This window comes from Dipodomys merriami, unplaced genomic scaffold, assembly GCF_024711535.1.
Source record: "Dipodomys merriami isolate MVZ:Mamm:240054 unplaced genomic scaffold, mDipMer1.0.p SCAF_33, whole genome shotgun sequence".
Taxonomy (NCBI): Eukaryota; Metazoa; Chordata; class Mammalia; order Rodentia; family Heteromyidae; genus Dipodomys; species Dipodomys merriami.
Window position 1 is genome coordinate 4977262 of NW_027204826.1, and position 18158 is coordinate 4995419.

The window sequence follows — 18158 nt, forward strand, 5'->3', positions numbered from 1 at the left end:
GAGCCAGTGACCCCTAACACAGTCGGCACGGGCCGCCAAGCACTGCGCTGACCCACTGCCCTCTGCCCAGAGTGCCTGCCTCCATCTGTATATGCTCAGCCCTGCTCACTCCCGGAGGTGAGGTGTGTGCAAAAGGCCCTCAGTGATTCTGGCATCTGCACACACGTGTACGCACAGCCTCTTTCTGGAACATCCCTGCAGGAGAAGGGAGCCTTCATTTTCTCCATAAGAAACTCAGGTATGAGGACACTGGGCCTCTTCTGCCCCTCTAAGGTGATCTCTTGTCCAGGACCATGTGTGACTTCATGAATGGATGCCAACAGGTTGCTGCAGTCTCCCGTGTTCTAACACAGAGTATGCACGCTCCCAGGCATGCACTCCTGGCAGTGCGGCAGGATACTAGGTATTCATCTGGGTGGGTGCAGGCACCCCACGCTGCCCACCTAGAGATATCACGAAGACCTGCATGGGAGTTGGCCAGAGACGTAAAGAGCCGTGATCAATCTCCTGGGTCCTAAGAACACGCCCTGGAGTTCCAAAAGGGGCCATCCATCCTCGAGGATGGGTGAGTTGGCTGCTAATACTATTTATAAAACCTCCAAGCTGGCTGAGAATACCACAGCCTCCGGATGGAGGCCTGGGCTGCATCTGCAAGCTGAGAGGCATCTGCGCAAGTGCACAGCCGCCAATACCTATCTACATGGAGCCAAAGCAAGGGGCGGTTGCCTAATAACCTTCACCGAAGTGGAATTCAAGCCGTGCCCATCTGACGGGCGTTCCCTTCTCCAGGGCTTGGATCACCCTTGCACAGATGATTGGAGGATAAGGATCTGCTCCTCCATCCTTGAGCCTTTCTCGTGACAGGCAGGCCCTAAGAGCCAAGCAGACACAGTGTCTACCCGACACTCCACGCCCAGGGGCCCGTCCTGCATAAATCTGACCTGTTTTAAATGGACTGTCCCATGGAACATCCGCAGTTTGCTGCAGCGTGACTTTACTTGAAAGCGGTTTGCTAGGATGAATCCAGGCTTCCAGTCAAGTCAGTCTGCTTGGACAAAACCCAAGTCAGCCCAGTAAATGATGGCTCACATGATAAAATTCTAAAGCAATATACACATAGATGAATCTAATAACTATGAACTCTACCGGGGAGCTGCTAGCTCCTCGTTGCAGTTCTGTGGTTGGCTTCTGGGCTCATTACGTTTGTGGCAAGGTGGGTCTGCCTGGCCTTTGCCATTCCCTGCCTTCCCTGGCCTTTGCCATCTCCCCCATCACCATCTGCACTTGAGTCTCTCCCAGTGGAATCACTTGCTCCTATGGAAACTCCTACTGTCTTAAGTCTGCGCTTATGTCAAAGTTTGAAGAAAAAAAAAGTCAGTGGGAGCAGCGGTGGCTCACACCTGTCATCCTAGCTGCGACTCCAGAGGCTGAGATCTGAGGATCACAGATCAAAGCCAGCCGGGCAGGAAAGTCTGTGAAACTGTTCTTTCCAGTCAACTACCAAAACGCCAGCAGTGGCAATGTAGATCAAGTGGAAGAGTGCCAGCCTTGAGCAAACATGGCTAAGAGCCAGTGCCCAGGCCATGAGTTCACAGTACTGGCATGTGTTTGCACATACCCATGCGCACGTGTGTGTGTGTGTGTGTGTGTGTGTGTGTGTGTGTGTGTGTGTGTGCGTGCACACACACACACACAAACCCAGAACTGTCTCTCAAGTTCAATGGAAAAACCTTATTCCTTGGCAATATACATCATAATTTGTGATCATAGAGAAACATAGATTCTGAGACTCAGTTACTAAGCATGTGGGTTAAATGGACCTCAGAAAGCTGCTGGCAAAGCATAAGTTTGCAGCTTAAGGTGTCACAATGTCCCATGTGATTTGCATACTGATGATGGTGAAGGGCTGCCGACAGCTGGGGTAAGCGGCAGAGCATTAGGTATACACCAGGCATTTTTAAGTGGGACTTACGATCTCGCAGGCCAACAGGAAAGGCAGTAGAAGAGCAGAAGGAAAAGTGGGCGTAGGAGACAGTCCAGGTTTTAAGCCTGACCTTGACTTAGTTCTTCCGCCTATAGGTTCACAGCCCCAGGAAAGAGACCCTCACTTCGGGGTTACCCAAAGAACGGAAGAATCAAGGGCGATCCTGACTGTCTGCGTATCATCCTGCCTTCTCTGTCTTCTCTTGAAGAATTCATCAGCTACAGGCAGTTTGATTTTTATTTGCATCTTAAATGTGAACACATGTCCAACAATGCACAGTGACATGTGTTCATCAGATTGACCTGCAACCCCCCTTCCCCACTCCATTACTGTATTTTAAAAAGCAGAAGCTAAAGGCAGGCATCTAGATTAAGGCTTGAAACAATGTGAACATTTAAACGACTTCATCCCCATCCAATAAAGAGCACAGGTTTATCTCAAAATGTCAAGCCGTTAGGAGGGTTAATCGCTCCCTAGTAACCATGATTGGAGACTTTTTTGCATGTGAGAGAGGGAGAGAATCACACATGTGTGATTCTCTTTTGTGTACCCATGCAAGACATCACCAATCAACTCCCCATCACACGTCATGATCCCAACGCACATCAAAGACATCACCGATCGACCCCCCCCCACACACACACATGCCACGATCCCAACAGACACCAAAGTCACGCCCAGCAAGAGCTGGCACTGGTGATGAAACCTGCTTGTTATGCCTCGTGTCCTATCTAGATGCCAAGGCTAGCAGCCAACGTGATAAACAAACAGCACATTCCAAACCATGGGAATTAAGTGAGGAAAAGAGAAATATTCCCAGGCTGATATAAAGACGGTTCGGGATAAAAAGCTGGCTTTCTTCAAGCATCTCAGGCGTGAACCTGGACAGTAAGCTCTGCTAGGCTCCAGAGCTCAGCAGGCCATAAATAACCAGGTAAGCTGCAGTGAGAGGCAGACATGGCCAGGTGAAGGGAGGAGCAGACTCTTGTCTTCTTTCTTCCCAGCATTGCAGATCTACAATAGGCTTTCCCTTCCATCTCACTGAGATGGGTGAGGTGGGGACCAGCAAGGATGGTGGCTATTTATCAGCCTTGGGGGAGGAGATCATTGTTGTGCAAAAGAGGGGTTAGATGTGGGATTTAAATATACATAGCACATTCTGAGCCAGTGGCTCACACCTGTAATCCTGGCTACTCAGGAGGCTGAGATCTGAGGATCAAGGTTCAAAATCAGCCTGGATAGAAAAATTCCTGAGACTCAGCTCCAATTAACTAGCAAAATGCCAGAAATGGAGCTGTGGCTCAAGTGGTAGAGCAATAGACAGACAGCCTCAAGTGGGAAAAAGCTCAGGGACAGTGCCCCAGTACTAGCAACCGAAAACAACAGTAACAAAAAACTTCTCTGAGTGTTGGCCAGATACAGGTTTCTGAACACCTGTGCAAAACCCAACAGCAAGTCCCAACTGCTCCTTCAACAAGTCCCTACCAACTTCTGACCTGGTGGCCTCCATTCAGAGGGCTGGAAAACTGCTCCAAGAGATTAAGACAGGGTCCTGGGATATCCCCAAAACATCTTGGCACTCTTCAGGTAGAAACCCACTTGTTTGTTTTTAAAGGAAATGAGTCAGCCATGGCCCCTGACGTTAAAGATTCATGTCCGCCAGGCAGCTGAGATCAGATTCTGCTGCTTCATTCTGTAACCTGGGAAGACCATCCGACCCTTGCAGCCTCAGTTTCCCCAGCCATGGAATGGGCATGTCAAGCACTATGACATCTGACCACCCATCTAGAGTAGCCCCACTCCAAGACTGTGCCAGTCAGTCTCTTTGGAAAGTTAAGAGAAACAGCAGCACCGGGCCTTGTCAGTTAATACTGTGCAAGGGAATTAAATGCTATGCTTGGTTTCAAATCCTTCAGATTATACTCACTAGACTAATCTGCTTATTAGATGTTGAAATTCACCCCGAGGCTTGTCTTTACTAATTATCTAGAATGACACGGCTTCAAATGCCAGGAAAGGAACTGCTTTTACAAGAATTGTTTACACCTTTCAGCACAGCCTAGAGCTGGGGGCCATTTTCTCCCTCCATCTTTCCTTTCCCATATCCTGAGTTTCTTAGTGAAAAGACTTAGGTGTGTCTTGACTGCCTGTCCCACCCTGCACCCACCTTCTTTTCAAATACAGAAGGAAAACTGTTGGTGCAAGCAGAGGCATTGCTCACTGCAGCCTTGCTGTGTTGGAGAAGGAGGAGGAGAAGGAGGAAGAGGAGAGTAGAGGAGAAGAGGCATTGCCAACTGGTCACCCCTCGCTGAGGGCACCCTGTCATGTGACCCAGAGACACAGAGTTCAACCCCAAATACACAGCCTGCAAATCCATGGATAGATCTCCTGGCCGGCAACAGGAGATCTATCTACCGTGTCCCTTGTAGGTCCCATTCCTTTTCTGGTCACCTCTGTGGGTGCTCTGCAGCCCCAGTGCCCAAAGGGGAAATGGCAGATGACCAGGCAGGTAGGCCTGACTTGTCATGGCTCTGCCCCAGACACTGGCCATGAGGGGCCATCTAGTAGGTACTCTCCTTTCTCTCTTTGCTGCAGGATTTCTCCTTTAGGAATTTCTTCAGCTATGTGGAGCCAGTTACCACCTGGAGGTCACAGCGACCCTGGCTGGGGCAGGCGGGAACCGAAGACGAGCCAGCTCAGAGTCTGCAATCCAGGGCTTTGAGAAACCTGTTGGGACTTTCCTTTGCAACAGCACACATGCGTGACGCTTATTTCTGGCCACTTGAGTGTCCCCAGCATCCACAGTTTTGGTTCTTCACCAAGCTGGCTTTCTGAGCACCTGGCTAGCCTTCCAGGAAGATCCTTTTGTATTTAAAGAACTAAAATTGGTGTCTGTGACTTACAAAAAAATAATAACAATAGCCATGCTACTAGTAATCAAGCCTGCCTGGCCTACATCCTACCTGATGGTTCCTAGGTTCTGCAAAGTCCTAAGGTTCTAAGTCAGTCACACACACACACACACACACACACACACACACACACACACACACACACACATATTTATACGTGACTATTATGCATAGTATTCCATATAGAGAATATAAGATTCATATATAGAATAATTCCATATACAGAACATTATGGAATATGTAAGGAATAATTTGATAATAGAATTCTGGAGTCTATCTTTGGAATATATGTTATATATGGAATCCCTATATATGAAATATTACTCAGCCATAAAGAAAAAATAAAATTAGGTCATCTGCAGGAAAATGGATAGATGTGGAGATCACCATGTTGAGTGAGATCAAAACAGGCTGTCTTGCTCATTTGTCGGGGTACACAGACTTAAATTTACGAGGGAGGGAGGTAATAGTCACAGAAATGGGACATGAACAGAAAGCAGGGAGGAGATAGGAGGAGATAGTAGGGGTGGGACAAAGAAGGGACACTGAGAGGTGAAGAGGCTTGAAGGAACAGATTACCAGTTTTTACCAGCTATCTGTTAGCAATCTGTTGCTAACATCTGTCAATCAATGCAGCACCTTGAAACCCATCAAACCGGGAATGGAAGGAGGGAGGAATAGAGAATATGGCGGTGGCTGGGGGTGAATACACTCTAAGTGCACTGTGGCGCATTATGGAAATATTACAGTGGAAACCCCCATCTAGGACACAGGGAGGTTAGCTAAAATAAAGGTTAGTACATTCTCTAAGACGTCTATCTCTATTGACAAAGCTGAGCGCTTGTGCTGCGGAAGCTCAGGACTGTCATGACGGGTCCACCACGCCAGGGACTCTCCCAGACTCGGCCCCTCTCGGCCCCAGCTTCCTTCCTTCTGCTGCCTCAGGGCTCCACAATGGCCCAAGGACATGATCACTCATCACTGAGGGGCTTTCTCAAAGTGGTGCTCTCTGGAAGTTGCTTTATCCTCACAGACATGCCCACCCCCAAAGCAGACTCGGCCCTTTAAGCAAAAGGACCTAAGTCCTCCAATTATGGAATGGAAAAACCAAACCAAACCAAACCACAGGCCAAGGTTTCTGAGGTGTGTAAGACAAGATATTTGAGAGAGACAGAGAGACAGAGACAGAAACAGAGACAGAGACAGAGAGCAGTTACAGCTTCCACGGCAGAGTACCACAGTACGTTGTCACAATTCTATTGTATTATTTTGTACTTTTTTTGTTAATATATATTTTGTTAATTTCTAAATTAAACTTCATCAGAGCAGTGGATGAGGAGGAGACGTGCATATAACAGATCCCCAGGACTCATAGGGGCTACTGTGCAAATCTCCCCAGCGTTGGACTCTAAATGCAGAATCTTCCCATGAAACTGACCCATTCTTGACCACGTGATCCCTGTCCAAGCCAGTTTTGGGTGAGACGGGACTGGAAAATGACAACCCAAGCCCTTTTCCTGAGTGGGTGGGGGGCCGGTAGGCAGAAGGCAGGACACCCCAAGCCCCTCCAGCCTTGTGATGACCGCAGGAGCATCTCTGGAGGCCTTCTCTGAGGACAGGAAATGGAACGAGGCGTAAGGAGAGCCATCTGCTGACATTCACGTGTTTATCGGGGTGTGTGGCACCGGCCTGAACGAATGCAGCTGTTTTCCTCAGCAGACACAAGCAAATAGCAGCAGACGTCCAAACAAAGCCAGGAGCCCCACGCAAACTCCAGCTGCAAAGCACAAACACCCTCCCTCCCCATCCCCCAGACAGACAGATGAATAGATGGACAAAGGGACAGTACTTAATGGTGGCCTCTGCTTCCCCGGGCCCAGCCTGGGGATGCACTTAAGTAGAAGTAGGAAGTCAAGAAAACAGACTTAGCCCAAAAAGACAACTGTTTAAACAAATCCCACTCTGGCAACCCCAGGCTCTTTTTCTTCCTCTTCTTTCAGGCATGTCAGAAAGATCACTCTTTGCAAATATTTGAAGCCTGTTGAACATTGTAGCAACACATTACAGGAGGTAGTTGATTCATCTACCTACCACAGCTCTGTAAAAACACCTTTTGTAAAAATACCTTTTGTAAGAATGGGGCTCACTGAAAACACTTCTGCAAGAAGAATCTGGTTTTCGGTCTGCCCTCCACCTACCCACCCCCCACCCCCCCATCTCCATCTCCGTGTGGGGAGGGGCAGGCCTATGCTGGGGCCGATCGATCACATCACATTGATTGGATTACAGGCCCACCAAATCCCTGTTAACCCAGGGATTTGAATTTGATCCACACAAGGCCTCGGTGTTGTTTTCCAGAGGTCGAAGCCGCTTCCTAGGACTGGACCATAGTAAAAAAATAAAACCCTCGATCTTGTCAGCAACAGGAATTTATTCTCTCACAATTCTAGGGGCCAGAAGCCAGAAAGCAGGTGCTGGCAGGGTGGTACGCCCTCAAAGTCTTTACTGGCGATTCTGGGTGCTGTCTCTCATCTGCAATTCCTTCCCCCCCCCCCCCCCGCCCCCACGGCTGCCCATCCCTAGTCTGTGACTTCACATAGCACACTCTGAGCCTCCTTCCTCTCCTCTCATTTTCTTAGGACAGCAATCACAGCAGGCTAGGGCCCACCCTCCTCCCCCAATCTCTTCTTACTTTACTTTAGCACTATCTGAATTTGAACTCAGTGCCTTGTGTTCACTAGGCAAGTGGTCTACTAGTTGAACCTCATCTCCAGACTTTTCTATGTTTTCAGATAAGGTCTCACACTTGCCTAGCTGGTCTCCAACCACTATCCCCTTACCTATGTCTCCTTTGTAGCTGGGATTATGCATGAATACCACTAGGCGCAGCTCACTGGTTGAGATGGAGTCGCTAGTTTTTTACCCAGGCTGGCCTTGAACTGTGATCTTCCTTCCTGATCTCTACTACCAAGAGAGGAGCTGGGATATCTTATCTGGTCTTGTCCTTTTTTTTTTCTTCTCTCACATCTTCATTAGGTTTGCAAAGACTTATTTCCACAAGAAAGTCATATTTGCAGGTAGTGGAAGTTGAGAATTTAATGTTCTCTTTTTAGAGAACCTGAGTCAGCCCAAAGCATAGTAGAGGAAAGTCTCCCTCACTATAACCGCAAGCTCCAAGCTGTGTACACCCACTTGCCTGCCTGAGAAAGAAGTCGGCAGAGCCAGACAGAAAGACGGGTCCTGCCAGACACCAGTGGCGCACACCTGTAATCCTAGCTACACAGGAGACTGGGATCTGGGGATCATGGTTTGAAGCCAGACTGAGAAGGAAAGTCTGTGAGACTCTTATCTCCAATTAACCAGCAGCAGAGCTGTGAAGCCAGAAGTAGAGCTGTGGCTCAAGTGGTAGAATGCTAGCTTGGAGCAAATAACAGTGTCCAGGCCCTGAGTTCAAGCCCCAGGAAAGGCAAGAAAGAAAAGAAAAGAAAGGAAAGGAAAGAAGGAAGGAAGGGAGGGAGGGAGGGAGAGACAGAGAGAGAAAGAATGAATGAAAGAAATGAAGGAAGAGAGAAAGAAAAAAGAAAGAAAGAAAGAAAGGAAGGAAGGAAGAAAGAAAGGAAGGAAGGAAGAAAGGAGGGAAGGAAGGAAAGAGGAGAGAAAAAGAGAAAGAACCAATGCTGGTATTTCCATGGATTATAGCCAGATCATAATCCTGGCCACCTTCTGGGTTGCTTGGTATCTGGCCAACAAAATCCTTTTTTAAAACATGTATAGTTTAAGTTTCTGTCATTTACAACCAAGATATTTGACATACCCAGCAGTAAACAGCATTGTATAATATAAATTCAAATAGCATTATAGAAAATAAATTCATATGCTGGGGGATTTATTTAAAAAAAAACAACAACCAAGAACAGCCAGGAGTTAACGGTTAAACACACACACACACACACACACACACACACACACACACACACACACACACACGCAGAGTTTTATGTATGTGTATGCCATCCTGGGGCTTGAACTTAGAGCTTGGGCTCTGTCCCTGAGCTCTTTTTGCTCAAGACTAGCACTCTATCACTTGAACCACAGCTCCATTTCCAGTTGTTGTTTTTTCTGGTAGTTATTGGAGATAAGAGTCTCCTGAGCTTTCCATGATTAGTGATTCTCAGATTGCAGGCTCCTGAGTGGCCGCTGCCACTCAGCCATAAACTTACAATTGAACCATTCTCTCGACTTATACCCAATGCTTAAAATTTTCTGAGAGACTAAATGAGGTCAAATGTCAAATCAGTGAAACCCTCCCGGGTCTCATGGTTAAAGTCAAGCACAAATGAGGGAGCAGAGCAAAGGTTCAGGATCATTTATAACTCGAACTGTGGAGGAAGCTGTGGAGATCTCTGACGGTGGCGGTTGGGTAGCCAGGCACAGCTGACCAATCCTGAAGCCCTGGGTACCTGGCGAGTGCTCCCAGGGGAGTGCTCCCCTGAGCTAATCACAAATAAATCTTGTCCACAATGCTCAACCACACACAAGAATGCAGGTCAGACAAAATGACAGGGCCATTCCCCCCAAACATCCACCGGTGAGCGCTACCATGTGGCTGAAGGCTGTAGCTCCTGACCCCCCAAAGTGCACATGGCTACCGGTGCTTATGATGGAGGCCAGCATACTTCACCCCTGTTCACAACCTCCCCTCCAACCTCCTGTTCCAACCCAGCCAGCCTCCTTCTATGCCACAGTCCCCACCGATCTCTGATGCCTCATTGTTGGGGACTGGTCAGCCATGATCTGAGCAATGTGACTGACCATCGGTGACCTCTTGAGGTCTGCTTTGCCCACGAGTCAGACTTGCCCTTCTACGGATTCCCAGCAAGAACCAACTGGAATGCTACAACCAACCAGAACGCTACAGAGGAGTCGGGATCGACAGAAAGTATTTCTCCAGACAAAGCTGGGTCCCTCTTACCTTCTGCAAATGGCTCCCACTCGTAAAACCTGCCCATGAATGGCTTGTTGTTGTAGGATGCGCACTGCACCTCCCGGATGCTCCGGCTGTTCGCGGGACATTCCTAAGGTAGAGGCAAAAGACGCCGTTAGTGCCCCGCCCCCACAACTCCGATGACACCTCCCCCCCATATCTGATCCAGCCTTTCTCTGTCTAAACCACAGCTTTTGAACACTCACCATTGGATTGTTAACTTGTAATTAACTTAAATTATTATTATCACTGAATTAGTATCAAGCTCCCAGGTTAACTTTTGTACATTGCAATTCTTTTTGATGCCAGTATTAGGGCTTGAACTCGGGGCCTGGGCACTGTCCTTTAGCTTTATGGCTCAAGGTTGACACGCTAGCATGTAAACCACAGCTCCACTTCCAGATTTTTGCTGGTTCATTGGAGATGAGAGTCTCGTGGACTTTTCTGGTAGGGCTGACTTAGAACCATGATCCTCGGATCTCAGTCTCTCAATTAGCTACAGGCCAGTGTCTGGCCTTCAGACTGTAATCTGAAATCCACCAGTCCAAGCACTGGGAGCACTGGGAACAGGTGTTGGTTCCCATGCTCACCTCTGTGCAGGCCCTTCCTTCCCCCAGCATAGAATCACATCCATCGTCCATTGTAAACACACATCCACCATACATTTCATCCTCCCAACCACCAGCAAGGTAAATATTACCTTGAGGAGTCTCTTAGTCTTAGAGGAGTCTCTAAGCCAGTGAGTTAATCCAAGCAATCCTCTGCCACTGTCTTCCCATCTTTTCTAAACTCCACTCTACATTCTAGCCATCCTTGCAAGCAGAGGCTCTGGCTCCGAGCCTGCAGAGACTTTACTGGAAACGCACACTCTGGCTCTCTCCCTGCAAAGATTCTGTCCCATGGACCTAGGATGGGATCTGGAAATCTGTGTTTTATCGAGATCACCCAGGAGACCACTCAAAGAAAACACGTAGCTCCTCCTTTCCAGCTTCTAATTGATACGTGATAAATGGGGCAGAGTGAGACATTGAAGAAATAAGTGTGAAAAAATAAAGATCAGGGTCTGGAGATCACCACGTGGCTATAGAACACTCTGTCTTTGTAATACACCACCCCAAGCAGTTCGGATTTGGGGGACGGGAGTCTCATTAAAGGAAGGGAAGTAGGCCTGTCAAACATGAAAAGGCATTTCCTCCACTGATCTTATAAAATGACATTTATCTAAAGGATCTCCAGGAAATGGAAGCAAGAGGTTTTTAAATTTTTTTCTTTGTAGCGGTTTTAAGTTTTCTCTTCTTTTTGTCTTGTTTGTTCATTTATCTGTCTTTGGGATGGGAGGCACAGAAATGGAGGGACAAAGGGTGAACAAATGGAAAATGAACTCTACATCATGGGTGGGGAATGGGAGAAAAAAAAACAGAGAGAGCAAGGGAAAGGGGTGACATTATCCACAAAGAAATGTACTCATTACCCGACTACTGCCCCTCTGTACATCACCTTTACAGTAACAATTTTTCTAATTTAATTTTTTAAAAGTACCTCATTTAAGACTCTCTCACTGGAAGCAAAGAGCAAGCAGAAAGGTCTGCCTAAAAGTTAATTTAAAAAAATTAAACAAACATCAACACCACATTAATGCCAAAAGCCCTCTTCTCCTTCCTCTTTTTTCATGGTCTCTTTGCTTCTGAAAACTAAGGGATGTGGCGGTCAATGGGAGAATGTGTTCCATATCATGTAAGAATCCATTCCCTTATAACAATGAACATGAGAACGAGGACCATGCCCGATCACTCACACAGCGAACGGCTGACTTTCCCCGTGTGCCAAGCACTTTCCTGAAGATCCTTCCACCAGATCCTGAGAACAACTCCGTGAACAATGTCTTCCAGGGGACCTCACATGTTACAGGAGGAGTACTCACTCAAGACTTTGGGTTGACTGATTAGTCACGGTTCATAGAAATAAAGACTGCTTTGTACAAATGAATAATCCCTCAAGTTGGCCCGTGGAAGAACAAGCTTAAAGCAATCCGGCCATCTAGAGGAATTATTAAGATCACAAATTAAGTCATTCCTATGGACTCCATAACAGGAAATATATTTTTAATGAGGAAATTGAAGCTAATCTGTAACAGCTGTCCTATTACCCGGGAATGGAATATTAAAGCAGATTAAATTATTATTAATGAAAAGTGTAGTGACTCAGAAATGTAACCCGGGAACCTTCTCTCGCTCCTTCTCCTTTGTACACGGTCACTAGCTGTGGAATCTTTGGTGAGTTACCGAACTTCTCTCTCTGTAACTACGAAATAGAGAGAGCCATGATCTTACAAGGCTATACAGGGTAAGAAAAGTGGCCAAGGGCAATACTGGGCTTCTTGTAGGTTTTTAATACAAGTTCCATGCTATTGAAATGCATGAAGACTGGATTAACCAATACTGATGGAAATAAGATCCTACCTGCACGATTATAGCTGTACAGATGTTTTAATTATTGATGTATTTCCATACCAGTTGGTGAGTGCATCCAGCAAGAGGGCTCCAACCAAATGTCACCTAGTACCTCCTGTGCTAGGTGATGATGAGGACATCATTCAGATTTCACTATTAGGTGTTTTCTTTGGCACTACTGCTTGGTCAAACTGCACTGGACCCATAGACCCATGAACACAGATATATATATATATATTGCCAGTACTGGGGCTTGAAGTCAGGATCTCACACTCCTGCTTAGATTTTCCCCTTGAGGCTGGTGCTCTATGGCTTGAGCCACATCCTCCACTTCCAACTCTTTGCTGGTTAATTGGAGATAAGGGTCTCACAGACTTTCTTGTTGGGGCTGGCTTCAAGCTGCAATCCTCAGACCTCAGCCTCCTGAGTAGCTGAGCCACCAGGACCCAGCTAAAAATATTCTTGATAGAAGCCATGCAGAACTTGGAGGTTGTTTGTTACACAGCCATAACTAACCGATACGCCATTCAGTGCTTATGAACAGGTGAGCCGGTAACATGCAAAAGTTTCAGAAGCAAATTCAGTGATAGTAGAATGTCTGTGAAGATGTAGGGGGAGAGAATAGAGGGAAGGGAGCTGCAGAAGCTGTTCATCTCACTGTATTTGTCCTGAACAATGCCAGATGAGCAAAAGCTAAGGAAGAGAGCTGTGTGCACAGGCGGCTCCAGGGAGCTTCGTACTCACGTTGGTGTTGCACAGCTTGTACTGACGGTGGGCCCCGATGCAGGAGATGGCAGTAGGCCGCAGGGACTGGGGGAAACTTGGAGACACTTCGTGAGTCCCCATGCCGTGGTGGCCGCTAGAACCCGGGACGTGGAAGAGACTGGAAGCGGCCAAGAAGCTCTGGTCATGCGTGGAAGGTGGCTGGAAGATGGAGGCTTTGGAGGCCTGCAGTGCAGCCTGAGGACCACCATGACTGTGATCCAGTGGCTGGTGCTGGGGAAGCCAGTGGGCTGCGGGGCTGTGGCCAGGCCTGGGCGCAGGCGTCTCCTGGGCTCCCGAGGGCAGGGCCTCGGGCCTCTGCCTCCGGAGCCTCTGTGGCCCGTGGCCCTGGTCTGTCTGCAGTGGTACGATGTAAGGTGCCTTGCCATACCCGTACGTCCCAGGCCTGATGGGTCCTCGCGCCCTGTTCCTGGAGAAGCAAAACCACAGTCAGTAGGGCCGTACAGGATGCAGGCTCGCTCAGGAACTCAGGGGAGGGGTGGCGAGGAGGGATTTGGGGTGTAGCTCACAGGGAGCCCCAAAAAGTTCTTGGTGAACTATTCTTCCAACCCCGTGACGTGTTTTTTCCTGAGGCTATTATTCTATTTCTCACAGGCCTGGAGAGTTTTTCCCCAAGACAGGAATCAAGCAGAGCAGTGGGACAGATGTGGTCCTGGGCGGGACCTGAACTGACTTCAAGAAGATCAGAAGGGGTTGGGCAATTGGCAACTCGATTTTCGTGTCTTTGTTTTTTGTTAGTCGTGGGGCTTGAACTCAGAGAGCAGGCGCTGTCCCTGAGCTCTTTCAACTCCAGGCTATCCCTTGACCACTTTGAGCCACAGTACCACTTGCAGCTTTCTGGTGGCTTACTGGAGATAAGACTCTCATGGACTTTCCTGCCCTGGCTGGTTTTGAACCTCGATCTTCAGATCTCAGCCTCCTGAGTAGCTAGGATCATAGGCATGAGCCACCAAAGCCTGGCTACTTAATTTTGTTTTGAGGGTTTTTTTGGTTTTGTTTTTTTTACAATCGTGGGGCCTGAACTCTGGGCCTGGGCACTGTCCCTCAGCTCTTCAGCTCAAGGCTAGAGCAACCTACCACTTAAGCCACAGTGCCACTTCTGGCTTTTTCTGCTTATGGGGTGCTGAGGAATCGAACCCAGGGCCTCATGCATGTGAGGCAAGCACTCTACCACTAAGCCACCTTCCCAGTCCCTACCTAGTTATTTTTGAGGTAACCCACTCTATGCCCAGTTTGTAGAGAGCATTTAGATGTTGCCCAGACCTGTCACCTTCTGAACACTTAGGAAAATCACACCAACAGTGGTGATGCTCAGAAATGTCCAACAACTGGATCTCCAGTCTGTCAGGAATCCCACAGCACCCATGCAAGGACTGCAATGCAATGAGCAGGCAAAACCCAGCTCCAGGACTGGGGAGGGGCTCAGTTAGCACAGCCCGTGCTTCGTATGTGTGAGACCGTGGGTTCAATCCCCAGCATTGCAAGACAGAAAAGGTAAATAAATAAAGTAAAATAAAGGCCCAGAACTCCAAGGCGTGCCAATTCATTGTGCAACTATTTGCAAAAATTCAGAGCTAAGAACAGGGAAGATGTGTAAAAATGAATCAGCTGGGGCTGGGAAGGTGGCTCAGTGGTAGAGCGCTTGCCTTGCATGCATGAGGCGCTGGGTTCGATTCCTCAGCACCTCATAAGAAAAAAGCCGGAAGTGGCGCTGTGGCTCAAGTGGTAGAGCGCTAGCCTTGAGCTGAAGAGCTCAGGGACAGTGCCCAGGCCCAGAGTTCAGGTCCCACAACCGGACCCAAAAAAAGAAAAAAAAAATGAATCAGCTGTGTTTCTCGTGACCCCAGTCTTGACAACTAAATCAGAGCTGATTAAAAATCAAGGTGGGGTAAGAGAACACCATTATAAACAACTATATGGTAAATGCAACAAGGCGACAGCCATACACACAACACAACACTTGGTTCTTTGGGAATTCTAAGGCAAAGTGGGGCTCAGGTGTCTGGGGGGAGGGGATCTGAAAACCAAGGTCACTGGTTTGACAGTGACCCACCCTATAGAAGAATACAGCTGAGTGCGGGTGTGGCTCACACCTGTAATCCCAGCTACTCAGGAGGCTGAGATCTAAGGATGATGGTTGGATGGCAGCCAGGGCAGAAAAGTCCATGAGATTCTTATCTCCAAGTAATCAGCAAGAAGCCAGACGTGGAAGCCCAAGTGTTGGAGCACCAGCCTCGAGCAAGAAAAGCCAAGTGAGAGTGTAAGGCCTTGAGTTCAAGCCCCAGTTTTTGCATGCAACCAAGCACGGGTGCGTGCGCGCGCACACACACACACACACACACACACACACACACACAGACATAAGTCATCTGACTCTTACTTGTTTGTAAAATGACCAAACTGCACCAAATGATTGCCAAAGTTGTTCCAACTCTAACATTATACGCTTTCCTAATACTTAATTCTATATTTTTGTACAACTGGAAGCATGCCCATGGCTTTCTACAGGACGGCCCATTAAAATAAGTGCATTCAAATGCTAGTCAAGGTAGAGCATTGCTCTCTGCCCCCATGAAGAAACGTCTTCATCGTGCCACATAACCCTGAATATAAATTTAACAGAGCACAACTAATGATTAACACCATTACCACCAAATGCACTTCCATGCTCAGCTGATATGGTTATGAATTAAACGAGGCCGCAGTGTTTATTCTTGCTTTCGGGTGCTTCTCAGTTAATCTCAGCAACACTTAGAACTTAGTTAATGGCAGGGGCTTTAACAGACGTAATGAAGGACTTTGTTCTAAAAAAAGAATAAAGACTTTGTGCTTGTGTACATACATATATAAATACCTTGGATGTAATAGGTTTGTTTTTTTTTTATGCCTTCTTTTTTTTTTTTTTTTTTGTTAGTTGTGGGGCTTGAACTCTGGGCCTGGGTGCTGTTCCTCCACTCTTCAGCTCAAAGCTAACACTCTACACTTGAGCCACAGCACCACTTCCAGTTTCCTGAGTAGTTTATTGGAGATAAGAGTCTCACGGACTTTTCTGCCTGTCCTGGCTTTGAACTGCGATCCGCAGCTCTCAGCCTCCTGAGTAGCTAGGATTATAGACGTGAGCCATTGGTACCTGGCTTAGGCTTCTTTTTTTTCTTGTGGCAAGCCAGGTAAAATGGATGACATCACACAAAGGCAAAATCAGCCATTTCTGCACTGGAGGTTAAGATGTAAAAGCCTCCCCAAATTCTAGTCTCAAAGAAGGAACTTGGTAAAGACTTTGGCTGAAGGTAGTAAGAGATGGACGCCCACCCTTTGAGGGGTTGTAAGCGTTGTGTCTGCCATGTCACAGATACTTCAAACATACTTTAACCCAGGCCAAAGCATGTTTTTTGGAGATCTGGTTCCGATGAAGTTCACTGCGGCCTGGCAGATCAACCTATTTCTCAAACATCAAAACTCCAAGTCTTCAAACCTCAAACCTGAAAACAGCCTGCCAACCCAGGGGCCAGGCTGACGTTTCGCCAGGGGCTGATTAAATACACTGTATTCATGAATACACTGAATAATAAATACACTGGATGAAAACATTAGATCTAGCCTAATGACTGGGGGAAGGGGGGGGGCATGGGCCTCCAGGGCTGATACTAAACTTTCATCATCTGAAGCCAGTAGATTAGAAGAGTATTAAGAGGATCCGTGCAGGAACAATAATGGGAAACAGAAGCTACCTTGTCAGGAAGAAGTAACCAGGCCTGGGCCAGCAGCACAGACCTGAGGTCCACTAGGGTCTCATCCCCAGCCCCCTACCTCCACAGCCAAGCAGGGCAGGAAAGTAGGCAGGTACAGGGAACCAGCCACGCCCCCTTTGGATGCCACCCCTCCCATGTTATCCTTAGAGCCAGGACTGCCTAGGATTACTACCTAGGACTACACACGTGAGCCACAGGTGGGTGCCTGGATTTCTTCTTCTTGATGGCTGAATAATAGTCTGGTGCATGTATCTATACCAAGTTTTCTTGGTGAAGTGATCACTGGTTGCTGGGCATCCAGGCTGGATTCCATAGATTCGTTTTGTGGACAGCGCTGCGTGTTCAATGCCAGCCTGTTGCCCTGCTTTTGTCACCCAAGCCTCACACTGGATTTGAGGCTTAGGGGAGCTGGGAGCTTCCCTGAAGGAGAGAGGCAAATGGGGAAAGACAGAGCAGCCTCCTTAGGAGGCTGAGAAACCGAGGTCGCCAGCTCCTGACCACCCAGGAATCCTGGACCATGTTCTCCCCAGGAATGTAGGGGAGGGGGCAGTAACCCAACTGGACTCCACAAAACAATTCTTAACAGAGGAACTCACGGGCCTGGGCTGGGCTACCGATTTCCGGGCTCGCTCTCTTATACTGAGAAGTCTGTTTGGTTTGGTTTGGCTTGGCTGGGTATGGGTTTTGGTCAGAGTGTCCATAAGTAGCCCAGGCCAGCCTCACATTCACCAACCATATCTCCCTTCAGAATGCCGGGATTACAGGCGTGCACCACCACCCGGGAATGTAAATACCTTCTGCTTCATCGGTGCCTTTGTGGGAAGCACTGCCATGTTTGGCATTATTTAGAGCCCTACAACTATGTTTTGCTGCCACTGAGATGTTTCTGGGGTTTACATTTATTATTCTTTAAAAAGAAAGGGGGGGAGGTAGTTAACTTAGTTAACTTGGTTCAGTTACCAAATACTGCAGAAACTTACAGGAAGGTTCGCAGAACCCTAAAACCCACGAGTTGGAGTTGTCTAAGGCCCTAAGCATTTACTTTCTGCCAGAGAGAGAAAGGGGGGGAGGAAGGGAGGAAGGAAGGAAGGAAGGAAGGAAGGAAGGAAGGAAAGAAGGAAGGAAGGAAGGAAGGAAGGAAGGAAGGAAGGAAGGAAGGAAGGAAGGAAGGAAGGGGCGTGGGCAATTCTGCCCAGCCTTGGGCTGCTCGGGTGCTGGTCCTGCGTCCTGGGTTCAAACCCACCGAGGGGGTGCGGGTGGATGGGTGGACGGTGGTGGGGACCCGCGGGGCGGCCC

General features: G+C 48.0%; 1 protein-coding gene across 1 annotated transcript in view; it reads right to left on the reverse strand.

Annotated features, from left to right (window-relative positions):
- Nucleotides 1-13248, reverse strand: part of Thsd4 (thrombospondin type 1 domain containing 4) — a 166492-nt gene extending 153244 nt beyond the window's left edge. Inside the window, exons 1-2 of the mRNA XM_070042979.1 lie at nt 13075-13248; nt 9869-9971 (exon numbers count right to left, since the gene is read on the reverse strand). Of these exons, the coding sequence (XP_069899080.1) occupies nt 9869-9971; nt 13075-13176 (205 nt within the window). The 5' untranslated portion in view covers nt 13177-13248. The remainder of the gene's footprint in view (nt 1-9868; nt 9972-13074) is intronic.
- Nucleotides 13249-18158: the final 4910 nt, after the last annotated feature.